The sequence below is a fragment of the Chenopodium album genome, chromosome 8 (genome assembly GCF_948465745.1).
Source record: "Chenopodium album chromosome 8, dcCheAlbu1.1, whole genome shotgun sequence".
Lineage (NCBI taxonomy): Eukaryota > Viridiplantae > Streptophyta > Magnoliopsida > Caryophyllales > Amaranthaceae > Chenopodium > Chenopodium album.
The window spans coordinates 65300505-65322792 of record NC_137841.1 but is presented as its reverse complement, the minus strand read 5'-3'; the positions used below and the strand labels follow the sequence as shown (position 1 = coordinate 65322792).

At 33.1% G+C, this 22288-nt stretch overlaps 3 protein-coding genes across 4 annotated transcripts; 2 read left to right on the top strand and 1 right to left on the bottom strand.

Moving 5' to 3' along the window:
- Positions 1-3258: 3258 nt before the first annotated feature.
- On the top strand, positions 3259-3979 carry LOC145556281 (calmodulin-like protein 2). Its single transcript, XM_081617933.1, has one exon. The coding sequence runs from the start codon at positions 3376-3378 to the stop codon at positions 3922-3924; it is 549 nt and encodes a 182-aa protein (XP_081474059.1). The 5' UTR covers positions 3259-3375; the 3' UTR covers positions 3925-3979.
- A 2488-nt stretch (positions 3980-6467) lies between these two features.
- Positions 6468-13069, bottom strand: LOC145642005 (basic leucine zipper 9-like). 2 transcript variants are annotated; one of them, XM_081693049.1, is made up of 6 exons: positions 12671-13069; positions 8307-8433; positions 7997-8141; positions 7632-7707; positions 7144-7269; positions 6468-6976 (listed from the first exon to the last, which is right to left on the bottom strand). In XM_081693049.1, the coding sequence occupies exons 1-6, from the start codon at positions 12956-12958 to the stop codon at positions 6668-6670; spliced, it is 1071 nt and encodes a 356-aa protein (XP_081549175.1). In that variant the 5' UTR covers positions 12959-13069; the 3' UTR covers positions 6468-6667. The 2 variants fall into 2 exon arrangements, with proteins under 2 accessions (XP_081549175.1, XP_081549176.1); XM_081693050.1 differs by having other exon boundaries at positions 8307-8430.
- Positions 13070-16411: 3342 nt separating this feature from the next.
- Positions 16412-20139, top strand: LOC145643214 (uncharacterized). Its single transcript, XM_081694369.1, has 2 exons — positions 16412-17118; positions 17241-20139. Exons 1-2 carry the CDS (start codon positions 16412-16414, stop codon positions 20137-20139), a joined length of 3606 nt encoding a protein of 1201 aa, XP_081550495.1.
- The last annotated feature ends 2149 nt before the right edge of the window (positions 20140-22288 follow it).

Here is a 22288-nt window from a genome sequence, read left to right as displayed (position 1 = left end):
CACCTATACGTACTTATTTACCAAATATTGCTGTAGGAATGACAAGTTCCAAGTCCACTCTTTAAATTTTTGGACATGCATCTCTAAAGAACAATACTAAGTTACTAACATTACATTAGGCATCTCATAATTCATTAATATAATCCGACAATAAATAATAATTAGTAAAATATTAATTATAATAAATCAATGATTAATGAGATGTAACGTACAAAAAGGAAAAAGGGTAGAGGAAACAAGTTTAGGTAAGGTAGAAAACGCGTCTTGGCAGCTAGCTTGTATCTTGCGCATTTGGTATGGTGGCCTTTTTATTAGTACATGCCAAGAGATGGTGCCATGGTTTTTTAGATCTTTATTTTTAATATCATATATTCTAGTAATTTAAACCAAACTACTTCCATGATCTTTATATTATATACTAAAAGATATGGATTTGCTACATGTAGGCATGTAGCATAAATGCTAGTATAAGCATTAAACACATTTAAAATAGATATTAATTTACGAAATTATGAAAAATTAAGCTCCCTATGGATATATATCCCTAAAACGTTTTCGACTAGTATTTTAGCCAATTTGATTTACTATATATAAGAATTATTAAACATTAATTTTTAACAATGCTCGATACACACTATGTTTTATATACATATTTTTTTAAATTTATAGGCCCTGTTCATTTCACCTTATAAAAATAATATTCAGTAAAATTAATATTAATTCAGTAAAAATAAGTTCATTTCAGTAAATATTAGTAACGTTAAAAAGAAATATAGTAGAGAATCTTTAAAAATAATTAAAGTCCAGTAAAAATAATTTCAGTTCAGTAAAAATTAGGTGAAGTAAGGCCCCGTTCACTTCACCTTATTTTTGTTGAATTGAAATTATTTTTTACTGAAACAAAATTATATTTGCCGAACTTAAATTATTTTTTACTGAACTTAAATTAATTTTACTGAACTGAAATTATTTTTACTGATTTTCTATTATAATTCTTCGTTAAGAAAACTGAATTTTACTGAACTTGACTTATTTTTACTGAATTGAAATTATTTTTACTGAACTGAAATTAAATTTATTGAACTGAACTTATTTTTACTAAACTGAAATTATTTTTACATAATACTTTTTTTATTTAAGGTGAAGAGATCAGGGCCTAAACGGAGCCTAATATGGAATATCAATATAAAATTAAAATACATAAAAATGCTTATATGCAATAATAAGGATGAATATCATAGTCGTTTTAATACCTCTTTCATGGAAGGTAATAGGTTGGACCTTGAGGTGCATGGAATATAAAATGGGTTGTCACTAAACACACTGACACTGAAAATGAAGGTCCATCAGAAAATTAAAATTATTTATATTTTTGTGGATTTTCTGACTTTGCTTAGTTGTTTTTGCACTTATTTAGTAAAGGCAACATGTAGTCGGATCTCCACTTTCTATGTGAAATTAATTAAATACGTAGGTGACAAGAAATCATACAATGTAGATTTATATGTTTCTGTTCAACGTATATTTGCCTTTAATTTGTGTGCATCAATTCAACGTTATTGTCGGACTAGGGATAATTTTTGTTTCAATTTCAATGACAATATATTGAATGAAGATGATTTATGACTTTCATACAAACAACCCAAAAAAAATGGGATGAGAGTTAACAAATGATCTTTTCAATATATTCAATGTCTCGTGTTGGTTCGAGTCTCATGGATTAGGGGTATAGTTTAACATGTTTTGCTCAATGTATTGGTCTTGCCGGAAGGGTAAAGGTGGCGAACGGGGTATTTGATCCAGATTGGTTTGGTTTTGATCAATTTAGTGTGAATCATATTTGGTGATGAGTAGTTGATTTGTTAGGCATTGGATCGATTTGAATCATATTTAGTGTTAATTAGTTCTTCTTAATATAATATCCTATACAAATTATTAACCATGTTCATTTCGAGTTAAGTTGTATTGTATGATCCAAATTCAATTAAGGAGTATAAGGGTCTGTTCTCATCAGATTATTTTCAGTTCAACTCTAATAAGTTCAGTTCAGCTCCTAATTTCTTTATCTCATAAAATATTCATTTCAGTTCAGTTCTATTCAGCTCTAATAAATTTAGTTCAGCTCAGCTTAGCTCATTTCAGACAATGAAAACATGCGCTAAAACAATAGATTTAGTCCAAGATAGGCAATACAAAAGAAGTGACCTTAATTACCAAAGTTTTAGAATAGGCACTAAAGTGCACAAGTACAAAAGTGTGGGGTAAGGTAGGAAGGAAGAGTAAGTTATTAGGCAATACTCCGTACGATTCATACAAAGCGGAGAATATGATGCAAATTAATAGCGATGTACGAAGTATATGCCTAAGCTATGTACTATGGAAGTACGTATGGCCGTATGGGATAGTATTAATAACCCCATAATTGATTCACTTTTTCCATGAAATTTTTTTTTTCAATTGGTACAATACAATAAAGTTTTATTATACATACGATATTTACCAATTGGTTGTTGGTGTAGTGGTGATTGGGACTACACTTGGTAGGGAGGACTCGTGTTCGATCCCCCGCAACAACAATCGGGAGGGGACTAGAACCTAAACACCCAGAACTGATCCCCGAATCCGAATTAGCCCAAAGGGTGAACCGGGTGGAACACCAAAAAAAAAAAAAAAAAAAAAAAAACTCCTAGAAAGAGTACTAATTGATGAGATGAATCAAACAATAAACTAATTAATTAATGTACAATTTTTCTTACCATTTCAATGCAAGGAGTTACTCGATTACAAGTCACACTAACTATTATATCAGCATTTCTATTATCTTATGATGTACCACCAATTTACAAATGCCCTTGATTATTAATTAGTTGATTAATTTAATCTCTACATTACCAATATTCCATTTCATTAGTGAAGATATACATCAATTATTCCACTATCACATGACCCATCTTCACATTCTTTGTTAATTAATTATAGTATCAAGCTAGATGTATATACCATTTTTCTTGCAGTCACACAATAATAAACCATATTTTATATACACTAATTAAAATCCAGTTCATATCCCATTCGACAAGGCAAATTAATGCTCCTAGAATATTTTGGTAAACATAATTAAAATTAAGATAATGGTAATTAATTAATAATATTAATTGTACCTTTCCTCAATAATTGGGCATTTAGTGGGAAGAAATTGTTAGGAAACACACCAATGGTGTACGTGTTACCAAATTTTCCACTATATAAATGTAGTGAACATCCAAAACTAAAAACCAAGACAAAATCTGCTATTCTTCTAACCTAAAACTTTCTTTAATTCTTGTTCTTTTTATTTTTTACAAATTTTATTCTTTTCTTTCTATTATTTTCAATATGTTAGGAATTCGTAAGGTATACCAAATGCTTGTAAGCAACGTAGTACCATCTCTAGGAGTAGTTCCTCACTCGAATGCTCGAAATTCGATTTCCAATCCTACCCTTGCAACCCCATGCAAGAAGAATGTAGCACAAGCCAACGACACAAGGGCAAAAGCGTTAATAACCGTGTTTGGGATGGACAAAGATGGAAGAATAGCCAAAGAGAAGGCTTGTAATGTGGTAAAGCAACTAGGGTTAGTCAAGGAAGAAGAAGAATCGAGTTTTGATGTACTAGAAGAACAACTCGAGGCGAATGAAGTGCTCCTAATGGAGCTAGAGGAGGAAGAGAAGAGAGAAAAGCAACAACTCCTTAGACAAGCTTTCTTGGTGTTTGATGAGGATAAAGATGGTTTTATTGATGCAAAAGAGATTAAGAGGGTTTTAGCATGTTTAGGGTTGGATAATGGATGGGATATGAATGAAATTGAGAAGATGATTAAGGTGGTTGATCTTAATCTTGATGGAAAAGTTGATTTCCATGAATTTGAATTGATGATGGGATGATTTTCATTTTTAAAAATGTTATAATGGAGCATTATTTCATCTTAATTTATGTAAGATATACTTAGCCAATTTATTATTTGACATACTTTTATTTTATACTTCCTCCGTTATCTTTTAGATGCAACACACCCTTTAGCGCGGTAATTAAGAAAGGTGGGGTTTACATGATATAATAAACTTTAAAATATGATGAGTGGTTCATAGGAGTGTAATTTAGTGGGCCATGTGCTTTAAATAAGGGAAATAGTATAGTTTTTTCCTAAAGTAACTTTCCATTTATAGTGTGTTGCAAGTATTGTGACATTTCCTTTTTAGGGAAGTGTTGCAAGTAAAAGAAAACGGAGGAAGTATATTTTTTGGTTAATTTAATTTACAACATACTTGGAAAAATGGGTATACATGAAGAAATGTATTCCTTCAAAAAAAAAAAATCTCATGAATTCTAGTCAAATTTAATATAACTTTGTTTATTGGTTGAGTTTACAATTTTTAATTGTAAGAGTTGGAAATCAATACTCAACGACCCCAACTTTCATAATCGGAGGGAGGGGTCGGATGATGTGCATTGTGCAATGAATTAAAACTTAGCTTTTGTCCTTCTTCTTCAACCTTTTTAGACTTAATTAATTTAGCAAAAGTAATGTATGAATTTATACATATTAATATTGTTATTAACATGTACAGATGTACTATTATTTCATAAAGTTCTGTACATTTTTCATTTACTTTTGTTTTACGTACAAAGTTCTCAAAACTTTCATTTTATTCAGTTTTGACAAACCCTTAATATTCTAAGGACACCAAATGTACTTGCATTGTGTTATGCTCTCATGTTACGATACCTTAGCCATATAAAGGAATTTATTTGAGATAACCGTTACGAAAATTTTTCAAAATGACTCAAGCTAGCCGGATCTTAAAAAATAAAAAAATCACTCAGAAAAAATTCTTACCCAAGCACCTTTGAGATTCAAACCCCAATCCTCAATTTGATGAAAGAATCTTAACAGCACAAGTGAGTCGGTTATAAGCATTTTACAATAATACCAAGTATAAATATAGTAATACACTTTTTGTTTTTTTAGATGCATCACTTTGTAATGAAATTTCAATTTAAATGCATCACTTTTTATTTTAGTTAATAAATTCTCTCTATCTTTCCGATATTATATTTTTTACTCTTTATCTATCTGTACTCAAAAAATTACTTTAGAATCCATGAATTTAAAAGTGATGCATCTATAAAAAAAAAAAAAAAAAAAACACCGTTGTAGTTTGTACTCTTTGTAGCAATGAGTACTGACAAATGATAAATTAACAGCCAGAAGGCATCCCATTTTAGCTGTAGAACTCATGACTTCGTGACATGTTTCAGCCTCGTCCTATTCTTCGTCCTCCTCGTGCACAACAGATGTATGATTCATGTTTCGGAATATCGTAATATGTTACGCTACTTCCGTACTACTAATTATTTATTAACTGGATTTAAGACCACAACATGTTATAGTTTCTTAATTACTAGCTAATATTGAGTTGGCAATATCAATTTATTACTTGTATTTGACAACGAACCAATTAAACACCTACCTTTCATGATATGCATAGATCAAGATAGACAAGAGTTGTTGATTCTGGATTAAAACGAACTAATTAATTTATTGTTAGGATTGATAATGAATAACCGGAAACACTAAGGGTCTGTTCCGATTTACTGAAAACAATTGAACTCAAGTGATTGGGGTTGAACTGAACTGAATAGAGCTGAAATGAATTGTTTACAAGAGGAGAAAATTAGAAAATGAACTGAACTGAACTGAACTGAATTTAAGCTGAACATAATAGGCCCTAAATGTTTAGGCCGTTTTAAATAATAGGCCAAGAATTATCAACATATACTCTCGAAGTTTAATTACTATAATTTGTATCAAGCAAGGTTTGACCTCGGGATAAGGGTTTGACCTTATGATTTAAATTATGGGAAAGAAAGAATCCATCCAGTTCTCCTATCTTTATACTCCTAACGAGTTTAGCATGCAAACTTAGACTGGATTGACATGTAATCTGTGAGAGGTCAAAACTACAAATATTCACACATAACACGATTTGTATGTTCATAATTCTTTGTCAATTCTTCCACTCTTTTCAAGAGCTATAGAAAATGTGTCTCAGGACCAAGCATTTTGTCACATACTCACATAACATAGGGGCCTAGGGGGTTCAAGCCATTGGGGCCGGATAGATGTGACATACATTTCTCACTTGCTTGAATTGTGCAAATTCTTGATACATATGCATGTTGGCTTTCATACATCTTCAATGATCATACTATTATGTAGTAATGTAGTGTAAATCTATCATACAACTGACAAGTTATAAGTATCCAACTTATCATGAATAATGAAAGTATCAATTCTCAGATTTTCAAATGCAGATACTATATATTGTATACTCAGCACATTTTTAGGTGATTATAAATTAGCCTAGAAGTTTTGATCCCCTGAATTTTTTTTTTTTTCCCATTTTTATTTTGACTAATTCAGATGTATTAAACCAGCCAAGTGAACCATTAATATATTGACTCTCGTACACAAAATTACATAGAATAGGTAGCTTACAATAACAGCAGCAGTAATAAACACATACAAAGAACTCTAGCTTTAATAACTTACAAGACTTATTATTATTATTATTCAACCCTTGATACTTCCCTCTTTCTATCACCTTCCTAGAACACAAAAACCATCTAGGAGTACTTACATAATACACTTGAAATTCCTGTCACACAGCTAGTACCGCCACAGCTAACTGTACTGTCACTCATTAGGCCACTACTAGCACTTCCAGGCAACAAATGATCATTGGAATTCTGCCACGAAAACGCCCCATCAAACGACGAGTCTTGTCCTTGCACCATGATTGTTGGGGTGACATTCGTCACACAAGACATGTTTTGGGTGCTGCCTGACATTTGAAGTGAATTTGATCCCAAATTAGTACTCTGAAGAAGCTGATTCAGAGTGCCTCGAGTAACCCTGTCCTCTGCTAATTTCACCTGAATTTTCCATCATATGTCATTCATAATAATTTGCAGTACTAATTTGTACTAATTTAGTTGGAACTTTGGAATATTTTACATCTCCCCAAAGTTGCAACTAAAAGTTAACGGGGGTAGTAGTTAGTATTTCAAGCTAATAAGAGCTTAATAATATGTCTCTTTACCTTGGCTCTCAGAGCTTCCACATCTGACTTGAGCACGCGGTTGTTTGTGGTGGCTTCTCTGAGCTGCTGAGCTGCCTCGTTCAGCTGCTTGAAGAGTGTAGTGTTCTCTACACCAAGTTGTTCAACCTGTATAAAACAGAACAATTGTTAAATTCCGAACTCATATTTACATTAAACACACGGCGATAATAGCTAGATTTTTATTCAAAGATCAGTGCAAATTACAGTACAGACAGTCACAAAGTCAGTCTATTAAGCAGAACTAAAGATTGATTAACATTAATACTAGATGAAATAAAGATAATTAATGCCAAAACAGAATTAACTCAGTTAATTAACTAAAAACCTTGGACCGACATCACACATCAGTAAGTTCAGTTGGACAATTTCAATTAGCTACTAATGACAGATTTCAACTGAAAAACTCTGTATTCGTTCAGTTCGTAATACTCAGTAAAATTTTACTAGAATGGTAATGCATATGTCACCTGAACTTCCAACTCCTGTTGATGTGCTTGTTTTCTTCTTCTGGAACGACGAGCAGACTCCCTATTCGAAACCATCCTGAAATATATTACACACAATATTAGCTAATCTGCTATTTTTTTCATCCTGAAAACATTTAATTTATTATGTTATTGCACATTTTATGAGGTCATTCTACTTGCATGTAACCAAATTATAGTACTAAGGTTGGTTGCTGTACACATTTCACAGCATTCATACCTCATGACCCTAGAGATCATATGTTGAAATTCCGATCCAGTACAAATAGGCTCAGTAATATGTTTTATACTCTTATCAGTTGTTCTTAATAAACATATGTACTTATTCAAAAAAAATACTTATATACCTTCGTTGGCGTTTTACATCAATACCATCATCGCCACTCTGTTCACATTGACCGGCCTCTGTCTCTTCTTCATCTTCTTCTGATGAACCACTTCCTTGATTATCCCCTGTTTTCGGCTTAATAAGAATTGAGGTTGGACTTCCAGCTGCACGCACATTGAATGGAATATTAATTAGTAATGTTCATCCATTTTACATTATATTCAGTACACATTATTATTGTTACACCATCACATGCAACAATATTGTAACATGTTATATACAAGTATTATACTACACTCTTCAATTCATTCTCATAAATATGATCATACCACAGATGGATGATTGCGAATCAATCGTTGCAGAGAGACAGGGTTGTTGCGGGGTGAAATTCTGATACCATGAAATTGTTTGTTGATCAAATCCTCCTCCAGTTGCAAAGCTATTGATAATGTCCTGCTTCATTTGTTCATATTAATATAAGTACATATGTACATGTCAAAATAATGTAAACAAGTTTTCGTAAAAAAATAAATAAAATTGTAACTATATATTAGGCATAAGAAAAGATGCACAATATTATAACATGTCCATGAAAAAATAATGTAACGATATATTACCAATAAGGGCAATAACATGGACTAGTTCATGTCAAAATATTGTAACTAATCAGCTATGCATAATACCCTAGCATTTATGGCATTATGTACTACTTCAAGATGTTTGAAAAAAGTTGACTCATTTTTAAAATATCGGTATTTATAAAATATAAGTGATAATTAGAAGAGATTAAACAACAAACCTATAACAAGTAAAGGTACATCTATACCGTATTACAATATTATAAATTATATGAAAAATCCGTACAATCTACCAACTAATTTCAAATGAACATATTATGGTATATGTATTTGATAATAGTTTGATCTTAAAAATTAAATTCAATTTGAAATAGAATTATACCTGGTAGATCAAAAAATCTCCTAGAATATGAAATTCCAATTATTAATTTTTTTTTTTTAATAGAAGGAAAGAGGAAAGAAAGAGAGAGAAAAGAACCAAAAAGCTCTTACCACTAATTACATACTTATAATAATCCAATAGAAAGTCTCTTTAAATAGAAGTTGGAAGTATTCTCTACGTAAATTATTAGCATGAACCTTTATTTTATCGGGTGGGGCCCGATTAAAATAATTTGGAATCCGAATCACAACTCATCATAATTAGTAATCTAGGAGTATCTTTTTAGAAACCCTACTTTAAAGTACTCTTTAGTCTTTACGTCATTTTCACCTAAAGAATCTCCCTTATTTTTTTTTCCCTTTAATTATTTGTCAATTTCTTCATAGCTAAGCTTACAATAATTTACATCCAAAAGTTGAATAAATAAAGAACAAATTATGTGAAGTCATTTTCCAATTTTTAAGAACAACTTTAAAGACTCACTCAATTAAAGATTTATTACTGTTATTAAAAGGACGAAGGGAGTAGTTTTGATTTGATTTCCCCGTTCTTTATGAAACTCTCGGCTATGAGTCTATGACTAATATGAGCTCGAAGCTCGCTTTGAAAGTTTCAGTATATTTGCATGCTTCTTAGCCGGAAAATAAAGACTTTTTGAAAGGTAGAAGAAATAAAGATTGTTCTTTATTAATTTCGAGTTGAGGAAAAAAAAAACATATGTCCGATAAATTTTTTTTTATACGTATCACTCTATCAATCTTTAACAAAAAAATCCTATCAAATAGTAATACTTTTTTTAAAATCTAATAAGTTTAATTTATAAAACTTTGTAATTAGATACAGAGGGATACCTTTCTTAATACCAAAAAAAATCTACTAAAAAATTTCTTAACCGGAGTGATGGAATTGATGGAGATGCAAAAATATGAATAGTGAGGGATACATATATGATTATGAATGGGACCAATAATGAAAGGATATCATATAGGAACATGAAATCCTTTCATAATCTGTAAGAGTACCCACAGCCATTAACTATTTGGATGGTTATTAAGAGAGAGAAAATGAAAATATTAATAAAATATTGAGGAGAGAGAAATTATTGGGGTATCAATTGAATAACCAGGTTATTCAAATAACCGGTTATGTATATGGTCATGCAATTTTTTTTTTGCTTTTTGGTTGACATGGATGGCTAAGATTTTGACACGTAATACAAATATCAATGGTTGAGATTTGCTCTGAATTTATAACCGTTGTAATTTTTGTAACGGCCATAATTTTTAAAATACAATTCTAAAAAAAAAAAAAAATACACCAACGGCTCTATTTTATTTTTCTCTATAAAATGAGCCCAATATTGAAGTATTTTGAAACAACTTTTTTTTAAGTGAAAATTACTCTTCTTATTAGCAAATTGTGTTAAGATGAACATTCCAAAATCTAACAGAAAAAAAAAATCCACAAAATCTCATAACGTACTAATTAATATCAAAATTGCATTATTTTTAAATTTTTGAGATTTTATCTAATTAATGTATGCTAATAAATAATTATTAATTTTGAATGATTATTACCAAATGCATTATTTAATAATAATAGAATTTAAGTAATAAATTGTGTGGTGGGGTTGGGTAAAAGTAGGAGAGAGAAAATGTATAACCAAAATATTATGGTTAACTATTGGCATACATTGGTTATTAAATGGTTATAAGAGTGGTTATAAGTGAGGTGGAAGATGGATAAAATAATAAAATAATCAATAACCAAGATGGGGTTGGGCAACCATTGTGTATGCTCTAAGATGTGCAAATCTCAGCAATTTATGAAAAAATCAGAACATTATTCACTCTGATCGAAAAAATGGATATACAAATTAATTATACAAGTACGATGAGGCACAATATATATATTGTATTCATGACGAGTACATAATACAACAAATTAAAACCCCTTATGTGTTGAAATTAAAACTGATTTTGACACTCCCTTTTGTGAGATACGAAAAACAAAACTACAATTGAAGTACTCCTTTCATTATTGGAGTACATATTAATAGAAAAATAAAATAAATAGGACGTCAAAATAATTTCTTTATGTATCTATCATGGATCATGCTATATTATCTTCCTAGTCATTAATTAACTTTGGACAACTTTGATTTAAGCACTTGATTTGGGGCTATCATCAGCCCAAAAAACATAGCAACTAATCCATAATTTACCTCCTTAATTAAAATTATAAAATGGAAAAAGATATATGTAACCCTAAGGGTTGCATATAAAAAGCTAAAAGTAAATAAAAAAAAAAACAATAAATAAACATTTATAACACCGATTTACTTGTAAATTATCGATAAATTCCCCACAAAATACTTAAAAAAAAAGTACATACAGGCATACAGCATTACCCTTGTAAAATATCAGTTGTGTTTCATCACTTTCACGGTCATCTACTATATTTATTGCTCACAAACCAATCTACATCAACTTTTTTAAAGTCAAGCTCAATAAATATGTTTTGGTACAATGTAACCTACTTTATTTTTTGAGCAAGTGATCAGGATTTAGGTTTTTATTTTTATTTTTTATTAAGACCCGAATATATTTACTACGTATTTATTTATTTTATTTTTATGGATGCAAAGAGCAGATTAATACTCGATTTTAATAATTTCCATACATAAATGTTAATGTTAAATAAGTTAGATTGATGATCAGGGTTTTCTAGTTTAAACTTTAATACTGAGAAGATTGTTGAGTTATTATATACAAATTTCCAAGATTTACACGTTCATCAAAGTGATTCCTGCAAATTATTGTTCGTTGCACGTTGTTCAAATAGTTTCGATCGTACTAAATCATACAGCCATATCATGGATAAAATAATATGAAGTAATTAATTTTTCTTTTAAATATAAGTATTATATTTTCTCCTTTCAAATGGATACAAAATCAAAGTTAAAACTTTGAGCGCTATATATTTATAACTACTTTTATTGTGTCAACGTATTTCACTACAAAATTTAAGTAGATTTGTTTGGTCTTCTTTCATAAAACTTTCTTCACAAACGTCAATTAGAATTTTAATCACAAATTATAGCTTTACAGGTTAATTTCATGAAATCCATAAATTAATAAGTTTATAATTAATTCTTTTTATAAATGAATCTAAAATTTAATAACAAAATAAAACATATGACATGCTACATGTGACATAATATCATAATAGATACTTTTATGATACTCGTACAAGACTATCCAAGATTTAACGTTCAATAATTGATCAAGTACCTTATAATTTACATGATAAAAAATATCTTACAATTTTACCGTTGTAATTTCCTTCATATTTTACTCAAAATTACAATAAAATAATCATGTAAAAAGAAAAAAAAAGAAAAGGAAAAAAAATTAAAAAAGCCGGTAATTAAAATAATATTAATAGGTGGAACACAACACAAAGGCAACAAAAGACAATAAAAATAAAGAAACACGTGAAACGCACGTGCAAGTAAGAAGTGCAGCAGAAAGTACAGTACACAGCACTCGGGACTAGAAGTAGTAGTAGAGTAGCAAATGATTGAGTACTCCGCCAACCTACCACATATTCCCTACACCCTTTTTTTTACAATATAAATATCTCATATTTTCCCAACAAATAAACGTTAGATAAAACCAACATAAAATTATAAAAAATAGTTAGGGATTTTAGAGAGAGAAAGAAAATAAACCTGATGGTTAATATTATTAGTCTTAAATCCAAAATCATCACCAAGATTATGATGATGAGGATGAGGATGATGAGGAGGAGGAACAACTGCGGCCGTTGGATCAACAAATTCAGCCGCGGCATGATGATGATGATCATAGAACATGGGATGGTTGTTATGGTGGTGATGATGATCGATATCGATGTTTGTTGGATCATTGTTGACTAGGGCATGAAGCGCAGCCTCAGATGGGCTGCGCTTCATGGGATTATTATTACCCCTGAATAGGGTTTGATTTTTGTGGTTCATGATGTTATTATTAACTTAAGGAAGAAGAATGAGTTAGAGAGAGAAGATAGAGAATTTTTTGTAAGGGGGTTTGAGTAGAGAGAGAGGGAAAAGGGGAAAGAGGTAAGGTGGTAGAAGTATTGATATAGGCCCGAACTCGCAGGGTGATTGCGAGTTCGGGAAAAAAAAATAAAAGGAAAAAAAAATAAAATAAAAGGTATAGAGTATAAGTAGTAGAAAACAAAGTTAACACGTAAGTTTGGAAAAAAAGGAGTTTAGAATGAAGTTTGTGGGGCTCACATGATCCTGGCATGGAGCAGCCTCTTTTAATCTTTGTTTTAGGACTACATACAAAGTAGAGATTGCCTAATACGAGTATAGTACAAATTATCAATCAATTTAAGATTTTAAAAGGCAACACCTCGTAGTTTTATTACTTTATGTTATTGGAGTTCCTCATTATGTGTGTTGAACTCTCTACATTTTGATATAAAAATCTTATAAAATTAAGATATATGGAAAAAAAAAAAAAAAGAAATATAGTTATTATATGCGAGCAAATTAAACTAACATATTTAAGATGTTGTATTCTATTTAGAGCTGACAATCGTGTTGTGTTGTGTTTTGTTGTGTCGTGTTGTATCTTATTAAACGATTTGTGAAACCTCAACACACACTCGATGTAGTTAATTAATATTTCTTCGTGTCATATTGACCCATGTAATTATACGTGTGTCGAAAACATTTAACACTAATTAGCTTATTCCGTATTCGGCGCCTGTCGTGCTATCACATTACTCTGTATATGAAAGAGCATAAGCTACGTTCAACATCTTTATCATTAATTTCATAAATTATTAGTTTTTATTTCTTAAGCAGTTGAGTCATACTGTGCTAATTTTGTGTTTAGAATCGGAATACTAATCCAACCTACATATAATTAAATGTAATGGTCATGTCATGCCATACATGTTTACATGTTTAAATAAACACGATGTAAACTCTTGATACTAACCCGATTTTATCGTGTATGTCCGATTAGTGTTGTGTTGGATCAATTTTTAGTTTTATTTTTACCCATCTAATTCTAACACTATCTTAATTTTTTAATCCTTTATCGATTTTTAAGCTACTTTAGATATAAATGATCCGAGTTTAACTTCTGGATCAAATCTTCTTATCTCCATCACTCCATATATAAAACATGATGTCAAAGGATTGTGTTGTAAGTGTTTCAATTCTAAATGAATGAAGTACGTGTAAATATTAATTAGGTCGTCTTCTATATTTCGCCAATTGCCTATTAGGCTAAACCTCACCCATCATACAACCAAATAACATTATTGCATCCAAAATTCTTACAAATCTCACACCTTATTATAGCGTGCTATTAACTACCGTTGATTAGTTCGGAAGTAAAGAATGGTCTTTACAAAAGAATAACAACTAACGATTTTTCCACACTTTATGTATACTTATTATAGATATGCCTAACTTCTTTGAACATATGTTTCAGAAGAATCAGTGAATCACGGTACGGGCCACGATTATTAAGGTGAACAGAACATGGTTTAATATGAGTGACATATAGCTACAAACCTACTAAAACAATTCTCTTACAAACTTAACTATGTGTTATATTTTACAAACAAATGTTAATGAAGTTTTAATTTAATCCATTGAAACCAATGAATTGCTTAATTAGCTTGTAGATGCTTAATTAGGTCATCACATATAATAAAGATTTCTTAATGCTCACGCATTCAGGAATAAACTATTAAACATTAGTGCATTACGTACAATATTACATTATTAGAAATGGTATATGATTGGCTAACAAACTTTCCTTACGTTATTTTTCCTTTTCCTTCTATAATGGTGATTAAATATAAAACAAATTATCCAAAGAGTGCTCGATCAATTACAAAATTAAAGCCAAAAAATGACATAAATAATATTCATTTACCAATTGACACACTAAGATAATTATAAAACTTGAAACAATTAATCAAGTAGCTAGTGTTTTTTTATGGGGATTTTTAGCGACCTCAACCTCAAAGTGATGTCGACCCCATTCATAATTAGAAAGGGGCAAATTAAAATCAATTATAATCTAATTGTGCACTTGTATAATGGGCATTACATAAATCTTCAACACGATTAGATCAGCATAGTATGACCAATATTTTTTTGAGTAAGAATTTTAACAAAAAAAAACCATTAAGGGGCCGTTTGGTTGGGGTTAATTATCAAAGGGAAAGGAATGAACATCTATCATTCCCTTTGTTCTTGTTTGTTTGTCTATTTTTATCAATCCCTTTCCCCATTTTTATTTTTTAGTTTACTGATTTTTATTCCAAATTGATTCCCCACCCCCCTAGCCTTTTGCATTCCCTTTCCCTACCCACCACTTCACCACCAGCCACCACCTTCTAACTTACCTCCACCACCTTGCCGCCCACCGCCGCAACTCCCTGGCCCACCTCAGACTACCTCCGCCCCTCCCCGATAAACCCCCATCACCCCCGAAAATATTCCCCCACCACACAACCACCCTCTCTTTCTCACTTTTCCAGCCACGCCCATCGCCGAGCAACCCCACCACGCCCTTCGCCGACCCTCCCCCACCTCTCCTCGATAATCGGAAGAAGAATTTCAAGAAGGTTAGGTTAGGGTTTCAGATTGAAGGAAGCTTAGGATTTCGGAGCGGCGGAAGGCGGTGGAGGAGAGAGAGAGGGGCGACGAAGGGGGTGGCTGGGCTATGGGGTGGCTCGAAAAGTGAATAAATGGAATTTGTTGTGTTTGTAATGGTTGTGGTGGGGTGGTGGTGTGGTGTTTAGAAGGGTGGTTGGATTCTCTTTGTTTTTTGTAACCAAACAACGTAGCAAATGGAATGGTTTTTCATTCCATTCTCTTTCATTCCCATTGTTCATTCCATTCCTTTTACCTTGCGTGAACCAAACGTCCCCTAAGTGTGTCTAAACTACATAACTAGTGTTATTTAAATAAAAAATTTAAGGTTCGTTTGGCATTGCTGTAATTTTTTGTTTTATAATCTTTGGTTTTTTGTTTTTCATAGTATTATATATGTCAGACTCCGTAAAATGAATTAAAAATTAGTTAAACTTATTAAAATCATGATATTTTGTAAAGTTGACAACAGAAAAGTAGAAACACATCTTCTTATTAAAAAAACAGGGTTCATTTTTCTTGAAAGCTGACAACAAAAAAACAAAAAACGATGTCAAACAAGCCCTACTACTAGTGGCTCCATTGATATATGTGTGGCTGATATATAATATAGTGCATGGTTTATAGTTATGTTTTTAATTTTATTAGGAGTTCAATGTGTCCTCTTTCTCGGCACATCATATTGAAGTGGAGGTGTGTAATGCTGAAAACATCCCGGTGTGGAAAGTTGTTGGGGTTTACGGGTGGGCTGATACTGCTCTCAAATTTAAGACGTGGGAATTAATGAGAAATTTGAAAGGGGCAGCTTCTATTCCTATAATTTGTTTGGGTGATTTTAATGAAATTGTAGGGATGAATGAGAAGTGTGGGGGTGTGGCGAGGGAAGAGCGTTTGATGGATGCTTTTAGAGGTGCTCTTGATGATTGCGGGTTCAGGGACCTTGGTTACAAAGGAAGTATCTACACTTGGCAAAGGGGGAATTCCATCGATGTGTTAATTAGAGAAAGATTGGACAGATTTGTTGCCGACTCGGGGTGGTGCGCTTTGTTTCAATGCTCCGAGGTTTTTCACCTTCCTCGATGCCATTCGGATCATGCCCCTATTCTTCTTAAATTTGGGGAGACTAATCAGATCGATAAAAGGAAGAAGGTTTTTCGGTTTGAAGCGTTATGGTTGTCAAGTGATGAATGTAGCAAGGTGGTAGAGGAGGCTTGGGCTGCAGGCGTTTCTGCTCCAATTACAGATCGTATAGGGGGGCTGGAAGAGAGATTGAAGGGGTGGGCAGAGAAGACTTTTGGAAATTTGAAGAAAAAAATTAAGAAGGCTGATGATCAGCTTCGGTCATTGCAAAGTGGTCGAATAGACTCTAACTCACTCCATCAGTGTAATGTGGTGAGCAGTGAGTTGTATGAGCTGAGGCGTATGGAGGAATCCTATTGGTTTGCGAGGTCGAGGGCGAATGAGCTGCGAGACGGGGACAAAAATACTAAGTACTTCCATCACAAAGCCAAAGACGCAAAAAGAACTCAATTATTGGGCTGCTGGATGAGAATGGGGAGTGGCAGACGTCGAAGTATGATATGGATGCTATTATTGCTCGCTATTTTGACAGCTTATTCACTTCTGACCAACCGGTAGACTTTGAAGATGCTATGGTCGGTATTGAGCCGCTTGTTACAGAGGAGATGAATCTTACGCTCGATAAAGAACCTACGGGAGAGGAAATCAAGAATGCTCTCTTTCAAATGCATCCAAATAAGGCGCCGGGTCCGGATGGGTTACATGCTCTCTTTTTTCAGAAATTCTGGCACGTTGTTGGGGGTGATGTGATCAGCTTTGTCAAATCTTGGTGGCGTAGTGAGGTGGATCTTGTTAAGGTAAATCAAACTTGTATCGTTCCTATTCCAAAATGTGATGATCCGAAGAGTATGACAGAGTTTAGGCCCATTAGCTTGTGCAATGTGTTGTACAAAATTATTTCTAAAACTCTGGCAAATAAATTGAAGCCTATGCTTGGTTCGATCATTTCTAGTAATCAGAGTGCTTTTGTTCCGAATAGACTTATTTCTGATAATGCCCTTGTTGCCTTTGAAATCTTTCACTCTATGAAGAGGAAAGGGGAGGGTCGGGATGGTTCGATTGCTCTAAAGTTGGACATGAGTAAAGCTTATGATAGAGTGGAATGGAGGTTTTTGGAGAGGGTTATGATTAGAATGGGATTCCGAATAGCTTGGGTGAGTCGGATTATGAAATGCTTGGAGAGTGTCTCTTTCTCTTTCAAGTATAATGGTTCCATTTCAGGGTCTTTGATCCCGACTAGAGGTCTCCGGCAGGGGGATCCAATTTCTCCTTATTTGTTTCTTCTATGTGCTGAGGCGTTCTTTACTCTTCTTACGAAGGCGGCTAGGGACAATGTGATCCATGGGGCTCGTGTTTGTCGAGGGGCTCCAAGGGTGTCACATTTATTTTTTGCCGATGACAGCATACTGTTTGCTAGAGCTACTTTGCAAGAATGTTCTAAAATTGCTGATATAATCAGTATATATGAAAGGGCATCCGGTCAGAAGGTGAATTTAAGCAAAACTGAGGTGGCTTTTAGCAAATGCGTGAAGGCGGAAAGGAGGAGTGCCATAGTCGAGACCCTTGGGGTTCGTGAGGTAGACCGACATGAGATGTATTTGGGTTTGCCGACGATCATTGGAAAATCCAAAAAAATGATTTTTGCTTGCTTGAAGGAGCGTATTTGGAAGAAATTGCAAGGGTGGAAGGAGAAATTATTGTCTCGTCCGGGAAAGGAGATCCTCATTAAAGCTGTTGCCCAAGCTATACCCACTTACATTATGAGTATCTTCAAAATCCCTGATGGTTTGATTGATGAAATTCACTCCTTGTTGGCTAAATTCTGGTGGGGTTCGAAAGGGTTGGAGAGGAAAATGCATTGGCACAAGTGGGAAGATCTTTACTTGCCGAAATCAAAAGGAGGTCTGGGGTTTAGGGATTTACGGGTCTTTAACCATGCCTTGCTTGCAAAACAGGGCTGGCGGTTACTCAATGATAAGTCCTCTCTTCTACATTGTATTTTGAAAGCAAGATACTTTAAAAACTCGGAGTTCCTTGAAGCTCATAGAGGGTTCGATCCTAGTTACAGCTGGAGAAGTATCTGGGGTGCAAAGAATTTACTTCTTGATGGGCTGAAATGGCGAGTTGGAGATGGCTTGGATATCAAAGTGTGGGACGAGGCATGGTTGCCAGGGGATGGTTCGCACAGAGTTCCTTCTCCTGTGAGTGGGAGTGACCCGAATCTGATGGTTAGTGACTTAATTGATAACTCACTGCTTTGCTGGATAGATTCGATGCTTGAATCGAATTTTAGTGTGGCCGATAGGCTTTCTATACTTGATATCCCTCTCCCACATACTGTCCAAAGGGACTCTCGCTTTTGGTGGCCCTCTCGGGATGGAAATTACACTGTGAAGAGTGGCTATTGGCTGGGCAGAATGGGTAGATTGCGAGCTTGGGATTTGTTTAATGGGGTGGACTCTCAATCATTATGGAAAATTATTTGGAGCATTGGTGGCCCCCCTAAGCTTAATCACTTTTTGTGGAGTGCTTGTAAAGGCTCGTTGGCTGTTATGGGAGAGTTGTTTCGACGCCACATTAGAGTGTCAAAGCAATGTTCTATATGTGGTGGAGTTGAGGAGTCGGTGCTGCACACTTTGTTTGAGTGCAAGTATGCTTTGAAGGTATGGGAAAGGAGTGATTTTGTGGATCTTATAGCTGCTGCCCCCTCAATTTCCTTTGCTGATAGATTTGTTTGGATGGCTAGCAAGTTGAACAAGGAAAGACTTAGTATTTTTGCTTCTCTGTCTTGGGCTATTTGGCATTGCAGGAACTCTCATATTTTTGATAGTGCTAATGGGATTGATCCTATGAGAATGGGTATGGGATTTGTGAAGTTGTTCTTTGATTATTGTCATTACAATGAGAAGGTGTTGCCATCATGTTCTGGGACTGCGCCTGTACTCAATGGCTCGTGGTGTCCTCCTCCTAGTGGAAGAGTTAAAATTAATGTCGACGCTCATGTCTCGCAGGGGTGTGGTGTTAATTTTGGGGCTGTGATCCGAGGGTCAGATGGGGAATTATTGGCAGCTGCTGTAAAGAATTGTAGAGCTGGCTGGAGTCCTGTGATGGCTGAGGCAGGAGCTGCAAGGTTTGGTGTGGAGCTGGCCCATAGACTTGGGTATGCTGATGTGATCCTGGAGTGTGACGCTTTGCAAGTTACGAAAGCTATTCATACAAATCAGAAGGGTGCTGCTCCTATTTTTCTCATTTATGAGGATATTCATCATATTAATCTCTTTTCTTCTTTTCAATGTAAGCATGTTAGGCGTAGTGGGAATTCTTTAGCTCATTTAGTTGCACGTTGGGCTACTGATCCTAACTCTGAACTCCTATGTACGAGTGCTTTCCCCCAAAGTTTACTTACTTTGGCGGAGATTGATTTAATATAATATGCTTACGTGTCTTCAAAAAAAAAAAATGTTTGGAATTGCTAAACAAGTATTTTCACGAATTGCGTAGGGCTCATTGTGGAAGCTAAATTATCAGTATGAAGCAAAAATCAAGGCATTAAATAAGAAGTTAACATAATTTTCGCGAATATTAGACCTCTTATCACCAATATTAAAAAAGAAAATATTATGTGAATCAAAACTCAGATTAAGAAGGACATAAATTATTAGACATTTTATATAAGTTTTTTTAACGCCTCGACTTTTGAATTTAGGTACAAGTTTTTGAAAATTTCATACGCAAAATTTCATACGCAATATATGTATTGAATAATTTATCAATTTTTAAAATTTTATGTATTGGTTGGGTGGAATACATCGAGTTACGGTAAGGGTTTGTTCACATTTACTTTATTTAAGTTCAGTTCAGTTAAGCTCTAATAAGTTCAGTTTAGCTCCTAATTTCCCTCTCTCATAAAATATTCATTTCAGCTCCAATCGATTCAGTTAAGTTCAATTCGGTAAATGTGAACGGGCCCTAAAATAGACTCACCCACTATATTTTTTTTTTTATGAATGATGAATTTGCATACCTGTACATACATATATTGATATATCTGTATACATTTCTATCTTTAATTGTAAATTTTTGTCTTAAATTAAGAAGGGAACGTAGACCTTTATCTTTGAGGTGAAATGTGTATTGTCTTAAATTAAATTACTCTGTACTTGTCCATTCACATGTACATTAGTCACTCAAACATACTCTTATAGTCTCATGCATTGAAACAATTCACAAAAATTAAAATAAAATCTATACTAATATATTAAAAGGCGTTCATAAAAATGTCACTGTGCCACGTAGACTCCTCCACATTACGCCATGTCACTTCACAACACCTTCGTAACGTCATGTCACCTACCCAACATCTCATCATGAGACATCATATAAAAAATTTGAAGATAAGGAGATTCGAACCGCGAATCACTTATAACAAAATTGACCTTTCAACCATCTAAGCCAAATATCAAGCATGTTAAAAATATGAAAAAGAAATAATTTAATTATTTAAAAAAAACACACACACATTCATTCAAAGAAAAAAAAAAAAAAAAAAAAAAAAAAAAAAAAAAACAGGTAGGCATAAAGGCAATGTCCGTATTAATGATTTAAGGCGGTAACTAAATTTCCTTGACAACTTGACTCTTTATTCCTTATTACCAAAAAAAAGAAAAAAAAAATTAGCCTACACAAAGACTATTGCCAAATTAAAATACAAAATCCATAAAAAAAAAATTACTCCTATTGTACAATTACAAAAGTAGCAACTCGGGACAACGTCCGGACTACTCACTAGTTATGTATTAAAACTTTCGTAATCTCAATAATAACTTATTGAAACATTCTCCGCTTATCCACTTTACAAAAAATAATAACGAAAACAACTAACATTAAAATCTTAAGCCATTCATATTAATTTATATAGTAACATTATAAATTATTAAATTTTGATTAAGCCATTATAGGCCATTCATAATGAATTCTCTCTTAAGAATTAAGTAAACAAAGATTAAAGAAAATAAATAATTGGCTTAAAAGGAAAAAGGCAATAAAGTAAATAAAAAGAAGAGTAGGGGTTGTTCCACATGATGGAGCACTATCAACAAAAGATGTTTGATTTAGACGTACCACCGACCACATAGGTAGCACTTCCATGGTCTCCTCAAATGTCATTGTTTTACTCCTAAAAGAATCAACTCATTATAATATTATTTTTTATTTCTTCAATTCCTTTTTAAGTTCTAACTTTGCCTCGAATTTCTTTTTAGGTTGTCTTTTATATATACGCGTCATACTACAGTTGTACATAGAGATGTTAAAAGCTGACACCATACGATAATTTGACACAAATTCAATATGAAATAAGTGAGTTTAGATTATGAATGATAGAGTATAAAACATATTCCCGAGCCTTAGTCAAGAATTCAATGTTAAAGTAGAATGATATAATTTTGAGTGGACGTAAAATAAATTACGTTAATAATGTGAAATATAGATTGAAGTAAAGGTTGATTTGAGCTGAGTAAGACAAAAGTTTTTTAATAAAAAAAAATGGTTGGTAAGGAAAAGACCCAACTGGACTGGAAT

Coding starts and splice junctions, on each gene's coding strand:
- LOC145556281 (XM_081617933.1), top strand. CDS start 3,376: ATGTTAGGAATTCGTAAGGTATACCAAATGCTTGTAAGCAACGTAGTA.
- LOC145642005 (XM_081693049.1), bottom strand. CDS start 12,958: ATGAACCACAAAAATCAAACCCTATTCAGGGGTAATAATAATCCCATG. Junction 8,434..12,670: donor CTAATAATATTAACCATCAG/GTTTATTTTCTT, acceptor GAACAAATGAAG/CAGGACATTATCAATAGCTT. Junction 6,977..7,143: donor TGGAAGCTCTGAGAGCCAAG/GTAAAGAGACAT, acceptor TGGAAAATTCAG/GTGAAATTAGCAGAGGACAG.
- LOC145643214 (XM_081694369.1), top strand. CDS start 16,412: ATGAGAAATTTGAAAGGGGCAGCTTCTATTCCTATAATTTGTTTGGGT. Junction 17,119..17,240: donor GACGGGGACAAAAATACTAA/GTACTTCCATCA, acceptor CTATTTTGACAG/CTTATTCACTTCTGACCAAC.